An 18,336-nucleotide genomic window follows, 5' to 3' on the forward strand; every position below is an offset into this window, starting at 1 on the left:
TTTTCAGACTGGCTCATTGCATTGACCCGTGTCTTTCCAGATTATTCTTAAGTCCTTTTTTTAGTGTTCAAAATAAAACTGAGGATCACAGATTCAGGATAAGGACTCTGTAAGCCCTTCCTGCCAAATACAAGCAGGATTTTTTGAGCCATATACAATGGGATAAAAATGGAGCCATGATGAGTGAGTTAGGAAAAAAATACCAGATCCTGATTTGTCAAAATTATGAACCAAGGGATACCTCCTGAAATCAGCAGAGTTACTCTGGATTGGCACCAGTAGTGCGGGAAGTGTAGCACCTGGCCCCAAATTAAAGAAAGGATCTGGGAAAAGCAGCAGCCCTCGTTGCCTGAGCTGGGGGCTGGGGATCTGTATACCAGACTCTGGTGAAGTCTTTTGTATGTGTTACACAGAGGCAGACTGCCGTGTGGCTGCACTTCTGCGCAGTCACTCTGGACAGGCTGATGGCAACTTGGTTAGAAACAGTGCTGATGTTTCATCAAAGTTTGCTGTACTTCTTCCTCTGGGGATTGCACATTCTGTGGTTCTTGGGGGAGGCAGAGTTAGATTTTATTTTTGGAAGTAAAATAAGGGCAATGCTTTAGGTTGTAGTGGATTGATTCAGTGCAGAGGCAATGGGGATTTTTTTGAATGCTGTTTCTGGGCCTTGTGACTGTGATTGCCTCCTTTAGCTTTATTGTTTGTCTCTTGGAGCCTCAGATTGTGAAACTGTGAAAATCTTTGGAAGGAGCTCTCAGAGGTAGATACAACCTTCAGGATGCTTGGGAGCATGCAAGAAAATGTGCAGGAGTGGGTATCTGCAGCCATTTTGTTCATATTAGTGCCAAGGTTTTGTGCTTCAGACAGGTGGTCTGCATTTTAACAGGTTTAGTGGAGAAAGTTAAGCTTGCACTGTTCCTTGCAAGGCTAACTCATAGCCCATCAGAGGTGTCTTTGCAGCCTGCAGTGGGGAGTGGTACAATGACTGGTACACATGTGCATGGGCAGAAAGCCAGCCTTGCAAACTCTGGGTTTAAATATGTTTTGTAGGCCTTTGGGGACCATGTGCAGCTGCCTAGTCTTGGTTGAGCCTTGTACCAGCATACTAATTGCTTAATGGACTGTGCAGTGCTCTGTCTTAGGTGTTTGACCAGAGCTCCTTGCAGGTATGGACCCAGGATAGGTGTCGCAGGTGGTGACTAGTGTGGAAGCTCCCTGAGGCTGCACTGTGCATGGACCCTGTGTCAAGGACAAGTGTCCTGTGCACTCTTGCTCTAATGCCATCAGGTGATGTGGGGCTGCCAGGCACAGACCAGACTTCTGCCTTGTCAACCCTGGTCTGTGTCTGTGCAGGTCTGTATGTATGCTGGCTTGTGTGGTACATGCATTATTTAAAAGGTCCAGTGTGCTATCACTGAAACCTAGTGAAAATTTAGTTAGGTGTGAGCACAGAATCAGATCTCTCGTCCTGTAAGTAGAGAACGAGCATCAAGTTTGGGTACAGTAAGAACTGATCTGTATCCACCACCCAAATCTAGAGCTTTCTGAGCTTTAAAACCATTGTGCTTAGCTGCTCTCCTCCTTCATTACCCGCTTGCTTTTGCACTTTATGACCTTTGTGGGAAGTTCCCAAATTCAAGGGAAAGCAAGCTGCTGTTGTGCTCCTAGCTTACAACTGTACTGCCATTAGGCAAAGTCTCAGAAGACTGTCCTTGGGTGAATTGTCAAATAATTTTTACAAGTTTGGAAGGTTTGACCATCCTTGGATTGGCATCCAAGCTTTGGGGATCTTTTCAGGATGACATTTCTGCCCATTTTTGTACCTTGTGTCCCAAATTGGTTTACTGTGGCTGTGATAAGCCTCAGTCTTTCCCCACTTGGAGAAGCTGAGAGGATGCCATTGCATCCTGTAAGTGAAACCAGGAAATACGCAAGCTTTAGGAGTTGATGTAATGGACTTCTCTTTTTCCCTACTAAAGTTGGTCTTTAGGCAGTTAACTATGGCTGCTCAGAGGACTTTGACTCAGGAGATGTGCTGGTGTTGCTCAGGAAGTTAGCGTCCCTTTGTTACCCTTTCACCAGAAGTCACCATGGTGGGAAGCGAGGGATTGACAGACTGATGTTTCACCTGCTGTTAGGGTAGCATACTCAGCCAGCAGTTTCTGATAAGGGTGGCTGGGCTGTCAAGTGTGATAGTTAGGGCTCAAATTTGAGCCCCCAGCCTTGGAAGACTGCTAACCTTGCTGTCTTTACAGAGTTCCAGAATGGGTAAGGTTGGAAGGGACCACAGTGGGTCATCTGGTCCAACCTCCCTGCTCAAGCGGCATTATCCTAGAGCACCTTGCACAGTATTGGATCCAGATGGTTCTTGAATATCTCCTGTGAGGGAGACTCTACAACCTCTCTGGAAAGCCTGTTCGAATGTGTGCTCACCTGCATAGTAAAGTTTTTCCTAATGTTCAGGTGAAACTTCCTGTGCATCCATTTCTGCCTGTTGCCTCTTGTCCTATTTCTTGGGACCACCAAGAAGAGCCCGGCTCCATGCTCTTGACACCCCCCCTTTAGGTTTTTATACACATTGATGAGGTTCCCCCTTAGCTGTCTCTTCTCGAGACTGAGGGAGCTGGGCCTGTTCAGCCTTTCCTCATAAGAGAGATGCTCCAGTCCCTTAATCATCTTTGTTGCTCTCCACTGGACCTGCTCCATGTCTCTCTTGTACTGAGGAGCCCAGAACTGTACAGTCCAGCACTGGAACACTCCAAATATGGCCTCACTAGGGCTTAGTAGAGGGGCAGGATCACCTTCCTTGACCTGCTGGCTATGGTCTTCCTGATGCACCCCAGGATCTCATTGGCTTTCTTGGCTCCAGGGCACACTGCTGGCTCACGGATACCTTGTTGTCCACCAGGACCCCTGGCCCTCTTCTGCAGAGCTGCTTTCTAGCAGATCGCTGCCCAGTCTGTACTGGTGCTGGGGGTTATTTTCTCCCAGTTGCAGGACCCTGCATTTGCCCTTGTTGAATTTCAGATAGCTCTTCTCTGTCCATTTCTCCAACCTGTCAAGGTCCTTCTGAAGGGCTGTGCAGCCCTCTGGGGTATCGGCCACTGCTCCCAGCTTTGTGTCATCATTGAACTTGCTGAGGACACCTCTGCCTCTTCATCCAAGTCACTGATGAATGAGTTAAACTGGACCCAGTATTGAACCTTGGGGGGCACTACTAGTGACAAGCCTCCAACTAGACCCTGTGCCACTGATTACAATCCTCAGCCAGTTCTCAATCCAACTCACTGTCCACTCATCCAGTCCACACTTCTTATGAGGATACTGTGAGAAACAGTGTTGAAAGCCTTGCTGAAGTCAGTGTAGACAATAGCCACTGCTCTCCCCTCATCCATCGAGGTACTTGTTTCATTGTAGAAGGTAACCAGGTTTGTCAGACGTGATTTACTTTTAGTGAACTAATGCTGAGTACTTCTGATCACCACCTTATCATCCATGTGGATAGACATGGCCTCCAGAATGATCTGTTCCATCACCTTTCCAGGAATTGAGGTGAGACTGACTGGCCAGTAGTTCCCAGAGTCCTATTCTTGCCTTTTTGAAGATTGGGGTAATATTTTCTTTCTTCTAGTCCTTAGCCACCTCTCCTGATCTCCATGACCTTTCAAAGATGATCGTGAGAGGCCTAGTTGTGGTGTCTACCAACTTTCTCAACACTTTTGAATGCATCCCATCAAAGCCCATGAACTTGCAGATGTAAAGTTTTCCTAGGCATCTTCCCACTGGATGCTTCTGTCCCTGTAGCAGGGGCAGTGTGTCCACTCCTGAGCTGTTGTACTTCATAGTCCAGTCTGTTGACTTAACAACTTCAGCTCTTCAATCTTCAGCTTCTGTGGCCAAATCCAAGAAAGGAGATGGTGAATTGCCTGGTACCTCAATGGTTATTTGCTAGAGATTAGGCCAGATTCAGAACTCTCCAGTTTTTGACTGTTAGATATTGAGACCCAAAAGCAGGTCTGACTTTACAGGTTAGGGATCATCTTTGATAAAAGCTATCAACTAGGTCTGTTCCAGAGCAGACTTCGTGGGACAGAAGAGTAAGAACAGGGAATTGTCCCACATTGTAGTGAAATGCTTCAAACAAGAAAAGTGAGAGGGGCGGGTGACTCAAGGCCTGAGTTTTTATGTTGGTTGTCCAGTATCACAACCTAGTACATTTTTTTTTATTATTTTTTTTGCATAGTTTTGGACTGGTAGCCCCGAGAAGCCCTTTCTGAACTACAAGTCAGATTGATCAAGGAGCTTTTAAAATGCATATCCTGGGCTTGCATTTGGGTTTATGTTGTGGAGTACTGATACTGAGCCTTTAGAAGAAGTATTCTTTAACCAGCTCTGTGAGCCTTCTGCAAATCAAATGCCTTGTTCATCCCCACAACTTAGGGTAGGGGTTTCTCACACAAATGTTTCTTCCAAATTTCTCTTTAACTCTTGTGGCCTTGCATATTTATGTAGTGGCTAAAGTGTGGGTGTCTGTTTTCTGAGTTTTGCTTGCAAGCAAGCTCCTTGGGGCAGGGAGCATCTGGCTGGAACAAGTCTGTGCATTGCCAGTCAAACTAAGCCCTTAATTAGTGGCCCTAGGTGTTATCAGAATGAAACAGTTGGATTGTGGTGTGTTAAAAAATTAACTGGCTGGAACATGCTGCTGAAGAAAACTGAGCACTTTAAAGGTGGCAATTTCATTCCAACTTTGCTGTTGACATGAACAACTTTGGAGGTGATATAATTGATTTTCTAATCCACAAAAGTTGTTAAGTTACTTGGTGTATTTATTTTCATCCTGGTCAGAGATAATTCAGGCATGTTTGTCGCTTCCTTAATGTTGATGAAGTCATATGTGTTCTGATGAGTGTTCTGATGTCAGAGAACTACATTTCTCTGCTAGGTAATTTTAACCTTACACTTAGCCAAGAGAATTGTGGACTAGGCACTAACAAAGCTCTGCTCATATACCCTTGCAGTTTGTGTGTGCATGCACAGTGCTGGGGACCCACAAGTCACATCAGTTATTTTCTCCTGGCATCTGTATCCGGAATCAGCTATGAGACTGCGGTCTGTCTGAGCAACTGAGGGGGCAACTGGGAATCGTCCTGATCCTTCCTATAGGAAGGGGGTTGCTTCAGTTGGCTCTGCAAAGTGAACCTCGAGCTTTCAGGGAGTGACTCCTGAGTCACTGTCCCAGTAGTAGCTAGTTATTCTGCAGAGCCAGGAGTGTTATTTTTTAACTCCTTAGACCAAAAAAGAGTGGAGTAGCATTGTTACTGATGCACAGTGGGTGTGCTTTCAAAGATCTGTATAGGGGCTCATGCCTAGTATGAATGAGGACATACTAATTTCTGTCTTTCTTTGCACTGACTGCTTGTCATGTGTCACAAGTCTTCAGGCTGGCTGAAGACAGCTTAGCACAGTGAAAACATAGCTTTGTCTATCTGCTGTGATGTATGCAGGTTTTTTCTCCTTCGTGGGTTTTTCAGCAGATCCCACTAAACAGGTTCATTCCTTTAGGGATGGAGGACTCTGTTTTACATTGAAACTTTGCTTTTTCTTCTTGTTAACAGCTGGTATCATTAGATGTTTCTGGTTTGTCTTAATCTCACTCAGGAAAGGCACAAGCACCTGCATGAATGTGTGTGAGTACAGTTGTGACTATTGGAGTGTCTATGAATATGCCTAAAGTTAGGCTTGTGATAATTTGGACTAAAAATATGTTAGTGGGTCAGAAATGCTGTGATAGATACTTAGCCAAGGCAAAGAATAGAACAGGCAAACTCAGCTACTTTAAGCCTCAAGTTTTTGAAACTTCCGCCTGAGGCATTGTAAAATAATAGGTTTGCAATTCTTTCTACTTGGCTTCGAAGATCTGAATCTTCAAGGGTTGTCATCTTTCCCATGTAGACATCCAGAACTGATAATCTCCTGTAATGACTTAATTCCAGAGAGTGGTATTCAGACAAATTGCAGATATTGCAAATACAGCATGATGGGGCACTCACTGACATTGGGGAAGTTCATTGAGACATCCTCTTAGATTGCCTTTATGACTGATAAGAAAATATGGACTAGATTAAAAAAAAAGCCCACCTACCAGTGTCATAAAGAACTTGTATTTCCCAATTCTTGATTTTTATTTGAATGAAAAATTGAATTCTGAAAATGCTGTCCTATACTGTACTTTTTGACTTTGGTATTTCAGTAAAAACAGATTAATCTATTTTGCTCTGATGGATAATGCAGTTCTTAATTTCCTGCTGTCATGCACTGGCCTACAAATCCTGAATTTGTTGTACTGTTTGGGATGCTAAATGTTTTCCTTAGCAGGAAAATAGCTCATATTTGAGGTGAAAGTAGAAAGCAGAAACAGGTAATGATTTATTTTAATTATGGATTTTGCAAAAAAGTGGGTTCACCTCTTTTTAAATTGAAAACCAAGGTTTGCACATGCTTAGGACACCTCTGTGGAGTGGTGGATGGCACCACTCTGCTGTAATGTGCCAGTTTGACCAGCTTCCTTGGCTGTTCCTGGAGCATGCCTGGGGTCACAGAAGTGTTGTTGGGATGTCTCAGTACGAGAACCAAGGACTGTATTCCCTTTTCAGTGGGAAATACACTCCCACCCACATTGTAGGCAGCGCCAACCCCTCCTACCCACATGCCTTTATCTGTAACCCCTGTTCTCCTGTTCAGTGGGATTCAGGTTGCCGGGTGACCCAACTCATCCTAGCAACCAGCATCACAGGTATGTGTGCACTCAGGGCTGTTTTCTGCTGCAGTAACTGCTGTACGTGGCTGTGGGCAGAGCCTGTTTGTCCTCTTGCCACCATTGACCAGCAGTCAGCCAGCTAAGCTGTTTTTGAATAGGCACCAGCACCACCCACAACTACTCAGCATGAACACCCAGGCAAGGATTTAGAAGAAAGCCAATTAGTTGTGACCTTTATCTGCACTGAAAGCTTTCCCTGTGCAGCACGAACTCTGCTGTGACCCAGGCCTAAAAGTCAATGTAAAGGACATATGGCCTGATGTGACCTATGCAGAGCTGTCTCCATGCCAGTCTGGGCACAGCCCAAGCTGTGAGGATACAACTGTGAGGATACAGCTCCACGCTGGTGGAGCACAGTTCAAAGAATGTTTCTTCTGAACTAGTGTGGTCACTCCTTGAGGGTGGACAGCTCAGGGTACCTCTAGGCTCTTCTCTCCTCTTGCTATCTTGTTCTTGCTTTTTATGCCCATTATAACCTCCTCTGTGGTATGGGTTGGTCTGTTTGGATGTTGACCTGGCCTCCATATGTACCTCACTCTATATCATATTGAACTGTTGTTGAAGGACAGGCATTTTGAAGATGGGGCATCTTGGGAGCTGGTTGTGGCAGAGGGAACAGATCTTACAAGGTGAGCAGTCCTTTTCTTTCCCCCCTGCCCCCTCTGTAATCACTTCAGCGCACTAAATGCTTAGCTAGGTGAACTTCTGCTGTTCTCCCATTGAGACAGCCCTAGCAGAATGGGAGTACCATGACAGAGTACCCTTGTGAGGGTACATCATATGAAGAGCTCTCATGGCTGCCTCTCTAGTCCAGCCTTAATGGCTTCATGGAGGGTGAAACACTGTGAATGCTTATAGAAACTTCCTGTTGGACTTGGATGTGAGAAAGTATCTTGAATGGAAGATTTGCACTGAAGCTGCCACACAGCTGTATGTGCAGTTATCCAGATCCTAATTCTTTCTGGTTGTTGTTTCTAGTGTTGGCATGGCAGAATGTCATCTAGGGGTGGCAGGAGCTAAGAGCCCAAAGAAGGTTCTGTGAGTGAATACCAACTTTGCAAGCAGCTGTTATGGACCAGTCTTTGTTTCTAGCCCTCTCTTCCCCCAGCACTCTTAGCCAGGCAGCTCAGCATCCAGGCTCAGTCCTGCTGCAGAGGCACTTCAGCTTGCCAAGGCTTGAGTTGTCGTGCTGGGAACAAATCGATGCCTGTGCCCCATGGGCATGTGCCTTTTAGATGAGTTTTGTCAGGGACGAGTTGTGGTGAAACCTGGGGAGATGTCTCCTAGGCATGGTAGACACTTGAGGCTATGGGTTGCCTTCTCTAATGTCATGACTGGGTTAGTTGGTTGTTGTACCCAGCAAACACATCTGAGAAATGCCCATTGCAGCTTGCCTGGAGTTGCCTCCCAACCCTTGTTCCGGCATCAGCCCATATGAGAAAACCTAAGAGCTCAGGGCTTGAAACATCTCCTGAGGGATTAAAAAAGGAAATCAGTGCCTGAGGAGAGCTTAGGTGTCCTGAGGAGGTTTTTATCAGTCATGTTTCCCATTTCATGTATGGGTTCACCTGAGGTTTTTTGCCTGACTGCAAGACAGATGTATAAAAGGATGAGAGATGCCTGGATTAAGAATTCACAAATACCTCAATATTCATAAATATTCACAATGAGAATAGGTGAACCTTATTTCTGATATTTCTAGGGACCAAACTATTGATTGACTTTGGGCAGCTGATTAATTGATTTGTATGGGATACAAACCTGGTTTTGAGCCACAGATTTCAAGGAGATGACACAATTCAAGTTTCTGATAGCATAAAGATCCTGTCCCCTCACATTTACTTTGTTCAGAAATCTGTCTCATTTTACTCCTTCCTCATGGGTCACATTGTTTCCATGATGTATGCTGTTTTTTATTTAACTGATGATGTCCTTACTTCTTGGCATGAGAGCCCACAATCTGCCAAGCTCTATATGGGCATAAGATGAGAATAAAATTTCCTTTGGTTGAACAGGGAATTTCCCATCTTGAGGAAAGGTGCCAGGCATGCAGCTATGTTCTCCAGTTTGCTGAGAGTGTGTCTGGATGTAAGCTGGAAAAATATAAAATAATCCTTCCATATCCTGTCACCCAGTTATTATACACAAAGCCAAGAGGCTGTTCCAGACAGTTGTCTGCAGCCAGATTGTTTTTGTATGTGTGTTTCTTTCTTCCTTTATAATTTTTTCTTTATTCCTAAGAGTTGGTTATTCCAAAGAAATAAAAGTTCTTCAGCCAATGGCTAATTAATGGGAGAGAACAGTGGTATTTGGTGTGCAGCATATGAAGGGAAATAATTTAGAGACTTGAAAAATCAGCAGCTTCCCTGTATATGGTTTTGTTCTCAGAAAACCCTTTTTTCTGACTTGGACAGAACAAATCATTCTTGGGAAACCTCTCAGTGGTATTTTGCAGAGGGCAACAGTGCAGTGCAGCTTTTCCCATCTCTCTGCTGAAATGGTACGTGGGAGTGCCGCTTTATTATGTGGTGCTTGGACACTGCCTCAGTAGCATTGTGTTGAGAGAGGTGAGTTGGATCTGGACGAACACTGGATCTGGAAGAACACCGAGTTTGTCCTGTGCATCCCCTTATGTTGTGACATTGCAAGTAAGTGCATGTGCTCTGTATCCCGCTTCCATGAATGGGGCTTAGGAGCACCCATCCTGTGTTAGACGTACAGTTTGCCCCAGTATCCTGCAGGCACTGGAGGTAGGCACCTACAGGAGACCAAGAACATCACATATTTTAATCTTGAGTTCTTCTTGAGACAGAACTACTGTCTGTGCATTAGTAGCCCGGTAGACTTCTTTTACCTAAACCTATTCATTTTACCCCACCAAATCTTTGTAGGGTCTTCGCATCCAGAACATCCTGTGGCAGAATGCTTTACATCTTAACTACACATTGCTGAAGGATCACGTGTTGTTTGTTTAGGACCTGCCTCACTAATTTAATTTTGTACTTTCTATGTCATATATTGCTAGAGAGTAAACATATGTATTGGAGAAGAGAGTAAATGTTCAAATTCTGTCTTTGTGCCACTAATCTCTAGCCCATCCCTCCACATTCAGATGATATGACAACCCCTTTGTCAGATTTTCCCAACTAGGAACCGCTTGGAATCACACAATGCTTACCAGGAAAGGATCTGGTGCAGTGAGAGCCATTGCAAGTTTTTGCATGCCCCTAACCCTTACTTTAAAGTTGCCTGACCAGCTGGATCAAAGATCTGATCTGAAAGGATTATCCTATATTACTGGCTTGCTCCCCGATAAAACAGAAGTTTGGTGTAAATCCAAATGCTGCTTGCACTCAAAGGGGTTAATGTGGGATTTTGAGGAGAAGCCTGAAATGTTTCATGTGCTCCAAATGCATTTTCCAGCCTGACTGTAAGGCATTGTTTCTTGTGTTTGCAAATCTGGCTAATGTAGTTCTTTATGGCTGAGCAGAGGTGAGTGTCGAGTGAGGTCTCCCAACACAAGCAGCTTCTCCTAAGCTAAGGAAGTATCTCAGGGCAAAGGCAGCTGCCCTCTCTGGGCCTTTTGAATAGGGAATGGAAAAACTGTTACCAGATGTGTTGTTTATGCCAGCTGCTGTCAGCCATACTTCCCTGGTTGAGGGGACTTGTGGAATGCTGAGGAGTTGTAAACTGTCAGAGAAGCTGGCCTGTGCAAAGAGACCTTTTCTCATCACAGCAGTGTAATAACTGAGCTATGCCAGTGGGGCTGGGGTATGAGTCGGGAGGGGTGTGTTTAAATCCCTGTGGCAAGGCAGCAATGGTTGGCATTGGTGTCAGCAGCCATCTCCCATCCTCCCTTCTCTCAGTAAATGCATTACAGATAAGATTAACTATTATAGGTGCCACTCCAATTCTAGGTGTCCCTTCACTGTCTTCCTCTTATGCCTGAAAGGGTTGTCAGCCTGTGATAAATAGTCCTGCTTTTAATCTGAGTGTTTGGAGCTGAGTTTCGGCAGCAATTGGGCTGTAAATTACAGATGGATCTAAGTCACTGTATTTTAATGCAGGGTGGATGAGGCCCTGTAATGAAGGTCTTTAATTCTTCAGGCTCCTTTTGTCTTTCTGGACTGCTGTGCTTTGTGGTGTCAACACTGCTCCTGCTGAGTTCAAGCCAGGGGGATGCCAGGGCTCCAAGCTGTGAACTGTCAGGGGAGTTGACCTCCTCTGCAAAGAGATCTCTTTGCACCCCAACTGTTTTGTGCGTTGCTGCTTCTTTCTGATGGGTGCTCCCCAACACTTTACCACCTTTTTCTCTGTTAATTCTCTTCTAAAATATGCTATATCCCCACATAGGATGAGAAGGTCTTACAGGTGAATGCTAGTCTTCATGAGAATCCTTGAAACTTGGATATAAATTAGCCAACTCTTGCAGCTGACTGCCAGCTGAGGCCAGGCTGTGCTGGGTATTTGTACTGAGTAGAAGCTGAGTGGTGGGAGGAAGGTAGGAGACTTGTGGTAGACCTACTGGAAAGTGGCATATCTGTGAGCTTTACTTGCAGGTAGAGGTGGAGTTGGAGGAGTGGATGGTTTCTGTCACTACAGTAAGAGCTATAAACCAACCTCTTAAGCTAACAACATAGGCATAGTTTGAGAATTTTGTAAAAGTTCTTGCTGCCAGAGAGAATGATACATATCACAGCATGGAGCTGCACCCTTCCCCAGGCTTCTGTACTGCAGAAGCGCTGTTCTTTTGTGACATAGTGGTCTGGGAAGTCAAGGAGGAAACTGAAGGGTTAAAGACTCTACTGTGGTAACACCTTTGTTACCAGCCCCCATCCACCTTTTGAGTGCAGGCTGTAGTGACTTTGGTCTATCTGTAATTTTAACACATGATATTTATAACCTGTGAAATCATGGCCCGGAACATGACTGCAGCTATGTTTGATCAGAGAGATTCTTGTTCTCATAATGTCTTTGAAGATAAATAAACTGAATGGGGTTCTCTCACGTCTGTAGTATTTTGAGTGCTCAGGATGAGAGTCTGGGTGTGTTCTGCTTGGAAGGCCTTTTAAAGACTGATTTTTTTTATTTGACAGCATTCCTTTTATATCTTCGGTTGTCATCCAAGTATGATGGCTGATGGGAGGAGTGTGTGGGTGCCTATACCATTGGTAGAACTGAGGCTGTTCTAGTCTCTTTGCAAGTATTTCTCTCCATCTTGAGTGGAATTTAAAAGAGTGACCTTTGTTTTACTCTTGTAACAGTATCTGCCTGGAGTGTTTGAAAACAGACCCAGGATGGATAGGAGTCTGAATTGTAGGCATCAGGTGCATTCACTTTCCTGTGTTTGGGGAACATTGGATGTCTGCTGTTTATGGTGAGTCCATGTGCTCATGCACCATAGGCTCATGATGCTGTATACTATACTTTTCTGGATTGATGGTGAAGCATCTTGCTGTGTGTTTGTTTTGTTTTGTTTTGTTTTGTTTTTTTTTGTTTTGTTTTGTTTTTGTTGTTTGTTTGTTTGTTTTTATTTTGCAAAACTCCCTGGTGTTTTTATCTTTAGTCTTCCCTTGCAAAATTATATCAGCTTAGCCCTGGGAAAAGCCAGTGAAGATTTAGAAAAAGAGGTTTAATGCACACTCTGACTACTGCAAAGAGAGCTGATGTGGGGCAGATGAGAGAGTGCAGAGAGTCAGCTGTGTTCTGTGGGTTTGGCCTGAACCATATTTTGACCAGACTTTGTACCCCTTCCCAGAGCTTAAGTCAGCCCCACTGTACTTGCCCCTGCATAGAGTCCTCCAATTTACTCCACTTGCAGATGAGGATCCCCAAGACTAGGGCAGTGCCCTATCTTTGTTGTAGTTCTAGTCAGGTTTGGCCAGAGGTGTCAATTCTTTTCAGAAGCTGTAGACAGTAGATAAATGTAATCTCACCATGTAAATAGTATAGTCAAAACACACATATGTACGTGTTTGTGAAATTACAGATGGATGAGAGAGAGGACTTAAAACAGTAAGAGCACCATGCATGTGCCTCCTCACACCCATGCACCACTCATGTCCTCACTATTCTGTGTAAGCCTAGTGCTTTCCTCTCAAGATCCAGGTAACCCATCTTAAACCTGTGCTTCTGGAAATCAAGTTCAGTCATTGTTTCTCAGAGGAGAAGCTCAATTTCCATGTTCTTGAATTAATGACTCCCACCACTTGCACCCTGAGAGTTGCCAGTCACCATGTTTGCCTGTGTCTGTGTACACTAAGCGCTGAACAAAATTGCAAATTTGGTTACCTGGAGTGATTCTTTGCTTCCCTCAAATCTATGAAGTTAAGTAGACTTCAGGGCCATGAAGAAGATGATATGTCTGACTAAATGTGCAGCATTCCTACAACAATGGGGATTTTGCTGTCTTTGGCATGGGACTGGCCTAGAAAATAACGGCCTCGAGGAGTGTTGTGTCCCACTGGCCCATCCCTGCTTTCACTGACCCAGACAGCTGCTCTGTCAAGCAGGACTGTTTTCACGGGTTATGAACCCTGGGTTTGAACTGTAGCCATTTGCAAGGAAATGGGGAAAGGAGTTTGAAGGCAGACCTATTATGAAAACTAAAAAGGAAAATAATAACAATGTGGGAGGAAAAAGACTTTAGAAAAGCTTTTCCAAACCAGGACTGCTCTGGCTAGAAATTTAGCTGTTGAAGGACCCCAGCTGTAAACCCCAGAACTAGTCTGGACAGTCATATCTCACTTGTGGATGTTTGATTCTGCTACTTTTCTTGAGGAGAGAACAAGTCTGTTCTACTAGCATAAATTTTCCCTGTAATGCTGAATACCTCTCAAATAAAATTAAAAGAGCTCTTGGGAAAGGAGTTACATGTTAATTTGAAGGTCTGTTTGACTCATTCCTTCCTTCTTCATGTTGTTCCATGGCTCAAAACTGCCTTTTGGTGTCTCATCATCTCCCTTGTTTTCCAACTCTCTCTAATTCAGAGCTTCTTATAACTGGGAGGATGGCACCTCCCTCATTCAAGATCAGGCAGTGTCCCATGGCAACTGCACCAGTTGTCCTGGAAAAGTAATGCTGGGGAGATTCAGTAAGACGTTTTTGCTAAAGCCAAGTACGGGAGGTGGGGAAGAGCCAACAGAGAGCTCTGTGCTGCAGGTTGCCCATGTCTGTAGCAGCTGTGGCAGGGAGAATCTGAAATCTGAAGAAATGGAAATCAGTTCCCCATAGCAGAGGTATCAGTAATCATTGGTGAGCTCATCATCCCTTTCTGGTTTTGTGAGAGAGACCAATTTTGTGTGAGACCAATTTCAGCAAAGTCTCTTTCCAGGCCTCTTGGAAGGGTCTCTACTTAGTTGCAAAGATTCCCTGGAGTGGTCAGCCTCTACTGAATGAGCCTATATCACAAACAGCCTTATATGTGGCAGCACTGGTAGCATTTGCCTCTGCTGAGGAAACCACTCCCCTGGAGGTAAACTCCTTCCCTCTTTCCCTCCTAGAGGGAGATTGGGAATTATGCCCTCCAGACTGTGTGCATTCTTGATTCAAGCTGGAAACAAGGGGTTGCCTGTGGTCAGTTGAATCTTTGTATTATCTCCCTCCACTGCACCAAACCATACTGTTGGTGTTACAGGTTTTTAGGATAATGCAGCCTTTAGGTGAAGCCTGTGGTGAGAGTTGTATTTTGTCTTAGAAGTGAGCTTCCTTCTCCTTTGTAAGCTCACAGATGATTCTTAATGTCATTACTTTTGATTGCATGATAACAGCTTACTTTCTCTTCTGTAAGCAAAGCAAAGAGGAACTGCACTTTAACAGGGTCGGGCTTTTTTATTGTTTGTTGCATTTCAGGGCTTTAGACTTTAAGGGTCATGAGACCCTTTAGGAGGTGGTCAATTCCAGCTGCAGCTAGTTACCATTACTCAGTTGACAAGCAGCAGTGTGGTGAGACAGATTTTCTCTCAAGTTTTTTCTTATATCTGCTAGTGTCTTTCATATTGAAACTCCCTCAAAGGTATAAGCTTTGCACTCAGTTTTCCTTAAATGCCATCTGTTTATTTTACACAAACTCATCTTTCCTTACTGGACATGTATGTAAAGTCAAATTCATGAGGAAGTTTGTTCACGTTTTCATCTAGCACAGAATGAGTCCTTAGCCTGACAGAAGGCATGTCAGGTGCTGGAGCTGAAGGACCCAGGTGTAAGACTGAGATCCTCATCAACAGGAGAGTGCTCTTTGATGCATTTCCTGAAGAAGGACGGAAGGGTGGATGAGCCCCTGTCCTTTGTTTTCAGGATTGTTTTGTGCCATGGCTTGTAAACATTCAAATATGTGAATTGAAGGTTTTCTTTTATTCTCCTTAATTTTTCAAATGTCAGTTATTGACTCATCTAACTCCTATTTTAAGGATCTCGAACCAGTGGCATTGTGCAGTAGCTGTTTGACCTGCATGTGCTAGATGCCATTGCCTCTTTTTTGGAAGCAGCACCATGCCATATATTGACATTTATGTACTACAGAAACAGAAGTTGATAAATTTCCCATGCAGAGCCACTAAACCTCACTGAAAACCTTGCTGTGTCCAAATGAAAGGTTTTTATGTGGGAATGAGCCACAGACTAAGGTCAGTACCTCTAGGGTTAGAATGGGAGCCTTAGCTTTTGTAACAGAGACAGGACCTCTGTCTGTCTCTTCAGCAGCTTGCACAATGGCACCTCAGTGTCAGCTGTCCCCTCTGTGAACTGCTGTGGTACAAACAAGGTATTATACCTGCTCTGGGGACAACTAGAAGTCTCTCTGTATTTGGCAGTGTTCCTCAGTGCCAGCTGCCTTTATTAAATGATGCGTGTGTGAATATGTACAAGAAAATTGTAGTTGTGGTGGGAAAAACAACCTCCTGCATTTATTTCAAGAATATAGGCAGTGGGGATAAAACTGTGCCACTTGCCTGATTCATCGTTTGACAGTTGAGAAAGTAGTTTAAAGACTAGCAAGAAAGAAAATATAATTTTGATTTCTTGAAGAGCGTTGTAAATATAGAAGGGCAAAAGGTAGTTTTAAAAAAGGAGGAGAAGAAAAGTGTCAATATTTTTTGGGGGGGAACAAAACCTGCAAACACAGCCCTGGAGGATGATCACAAAAATAGGTGTGTTGGCTTAATAGCTGTCAAATTCATTATCAACCAGAATTTTTCCATTATTACTGTTTGTCTGCACCTGCTGTATGTGTCGTTCATAGGCACCTAGTTACTCTTTTGGGCCTCTGGGAGGCTGAAACACTCAAAGGATGTTTCCCTAGGGTGGTGGAGTTGAAATGGGTCTTTATCAGTGTAATGGTTGCATGCTGCCTCATCTTCTTTAAAAGTCAAGCACAGCACATCAAACACACTTAAAATAAAAACACAGCATGAACCTGTTGCCACTGAATTCTGTAGCTTGTGAGACAGCTAAGAATGATGGCAATGTTTGTTGTTATTCTGAATAAAAAGGTGTAAGGAATAGTGAAGTTCATCTTGTAGTGATGATGTTATTCCAGAACTGTTTCTTATAAAGGCTTCTTTAAGTATTGCATTTTCTTTTGACTCATTTTGGTTTGGCCATTGCCAGACACAAACTAAGCTGTGTAGCTCAGAGATTAGATCTAATAACTTCCAGGTATGCTCTATGCAGCCAAACAAAAGTCACTTTGGGTACAAGGTAGGTAAGGATTTCCTCTGCTTAGGAAACTCGGTAGCAGTGCAGTCTGTCTGACTTACAAAAGCTTGTTTTCAGATCTCTCAAGCCTCTCAAGAGGCAACTACCAAGTTTGTTCAGTGTTAGAACATAGTTTGAGTGAGTAAGTGGGTATCTGTATATACAGCAAGTGGTTTGAAGTCCACTGGCTGATTGAGAGCAAATGTTCCTGAAAAGACAAAATATGTGAATTTTCAGTACTCTTGGATCATTTAAGGATGTTCAGCGGTACTGTCAGATTCTGTCCTGGAGGGGACAGCATTATGGTACTGTTTGCATTTCTGTGAAATCCTGTTATTTCTGTTACATTCTTCAGGGTTGTCTTGTAGGAAAGCAAGATGAGTCTGTTCAGTGGTGGCTGGTGTGTGAACCTTCAAGGGGGAAGTGTTGGTACATACACAGGATGGCTAAAGTTAACGTGCCACTTTCATTTGTGGGTGCCATGCAAGATGATAGTGCTGTTGACAGGATGTGTCTTTATTTCGGAAGTGGAGATTTTGGAGATTCAGTTATCCACGTGATGTGGATGTGGTAAGCCATGATGGTTACAAGCTTCGTGTCTGGGAACCAAAGGGCAGGATATGTTCGTTGTGCTTGGGAAAGAGTTGGTGGTGCATTAAGGTAGAAATAGCGGCAGGTCGTGTGTTTTGTGTTGCTGCAAATAAGAGGATACAATGGGAGTTTGAGGTTGGGAGATGAGGATGTGTATACAGGGAGGTGCTATGGCTGAGTGGGTGTGGTGAGGTGGTATGGATGCCTGCAGGATATGAGAGTGGGAGGGTGGGGGAAGTGGCTTGGGCAGCAGCAGGGCAACATTCAGTGTTCACAATGAAGCCTTTTCTTTCTCCTTGTCCCCTAGATCTCCTATCCCCCAAGTGATGAGGACAGCGATGACTCTGAGGGAGAGAACCAGGAACTTGCTCAGATCGACAGAGGTAAAGGGATGAGATAGGAGGATCCTGGAATACCACAGCTGAAGTCCATTTTGCTTCTCACTTGTGCTTTTGCAAGTGCCTCCTTCTCAGTCCCCAGTCTACCACAACCAGATGCATTAAATAAGTCACCTTGGAGCCTTTGAGACCTCACAAGGAGAAGCTAGTGTTACCAGATGCTGAAGTCACATTTTTATTACCAGAAATAGACATTGTTAACCATGTGTTAAGGTCTCAGTGTTGCAGACATGGTCCACAATTGTGCCAGCAGCAGAGCTGGGACTAAAATTTATACAGGTGCTTTTGCACCTGTATTATCTTTGTTCTTGGTTTCCTCATCCTTGCCATTTTGAGTTTTGACTTTCATGTTCCTGATTCCCCTCCACTCCTTATCTGATGAGCTCTCTCCGTTCCTCCTGTACTGTTGGTATTGGGCAGCCCTATTCTTGCAACTAGCTAAGGGTGTTTGATAGAGAAGAGACGGGCTCTGATATTGTTTTTGGACTAGGTATGAAGTAGCTTAGAGCTGCAGGTGAAATCTGTAGTTAACGCATCTCTTGAGCTGTACTAAGTCTCTGCCATTTTTGCATGCCCTGTGCCCACCTTCAAGTGGATTCTTATGCAAAGGCAGAAGAAGTTAAATTCCTGACTCATGTCAAATCAAATTCAAATCCCTGCTCCGTGTGCTTAACATAGAAAGAGCTCAGCAGAAGAGGTAAAGTGTGCCCAGTTTATGGCTGAAGGCAGGCTCTCTTGTGTGACAAGTCTTGTAATGGAGGACTTGTATCTCCAGAAACCAGATCTCTGTTATTTCGGCCACAAAGGTGACACTTAACAGTAATGTAACTTACTTGC

The 18,336-nt window shown here is 44.1% G+C and overlaps 1 protein-coding gene across 3 annotated transcripts in view; it reads left to right on the plus strand.

Annotated features, from left to right (window-relative positions):
- The window catches only part of LOC103765917, a 95,257-nt gene that overhangs the window by 38,253 nt on the left and 38,668 nt on the right, over positions 1–18,336 (plus strand). For all 3 annotated transcript variants that reach the window (XM_029965179.1, XM_018085393.2, XM_008932891.3), the window contains one exon: positions 17,409–17,484. In XM_029965179.1, the coding sequence (XP_029821039.1) occupies positions 17,409–17,484 (76 nt within the window). The remainder of the gene's footprint in view (positions 1–17,408; positions 17,485–18,336) is intronic.

This window comes from Manacus vitellinus, unplaced genomic scaffold (genome assembly GCF_001715985.3).
Source record: "Manacus vitellinus isolate BGI_N305 unplaced genomic scaffold, ASM171598v3 scaffold_8_pilon, whole genome shotgun sequence".
Lineage (NCBI taxonomy): Eukaryota > Metazoa > Chordata > Aves > Passeriformes > Pipridae > Manacus > Manacus vitellinus.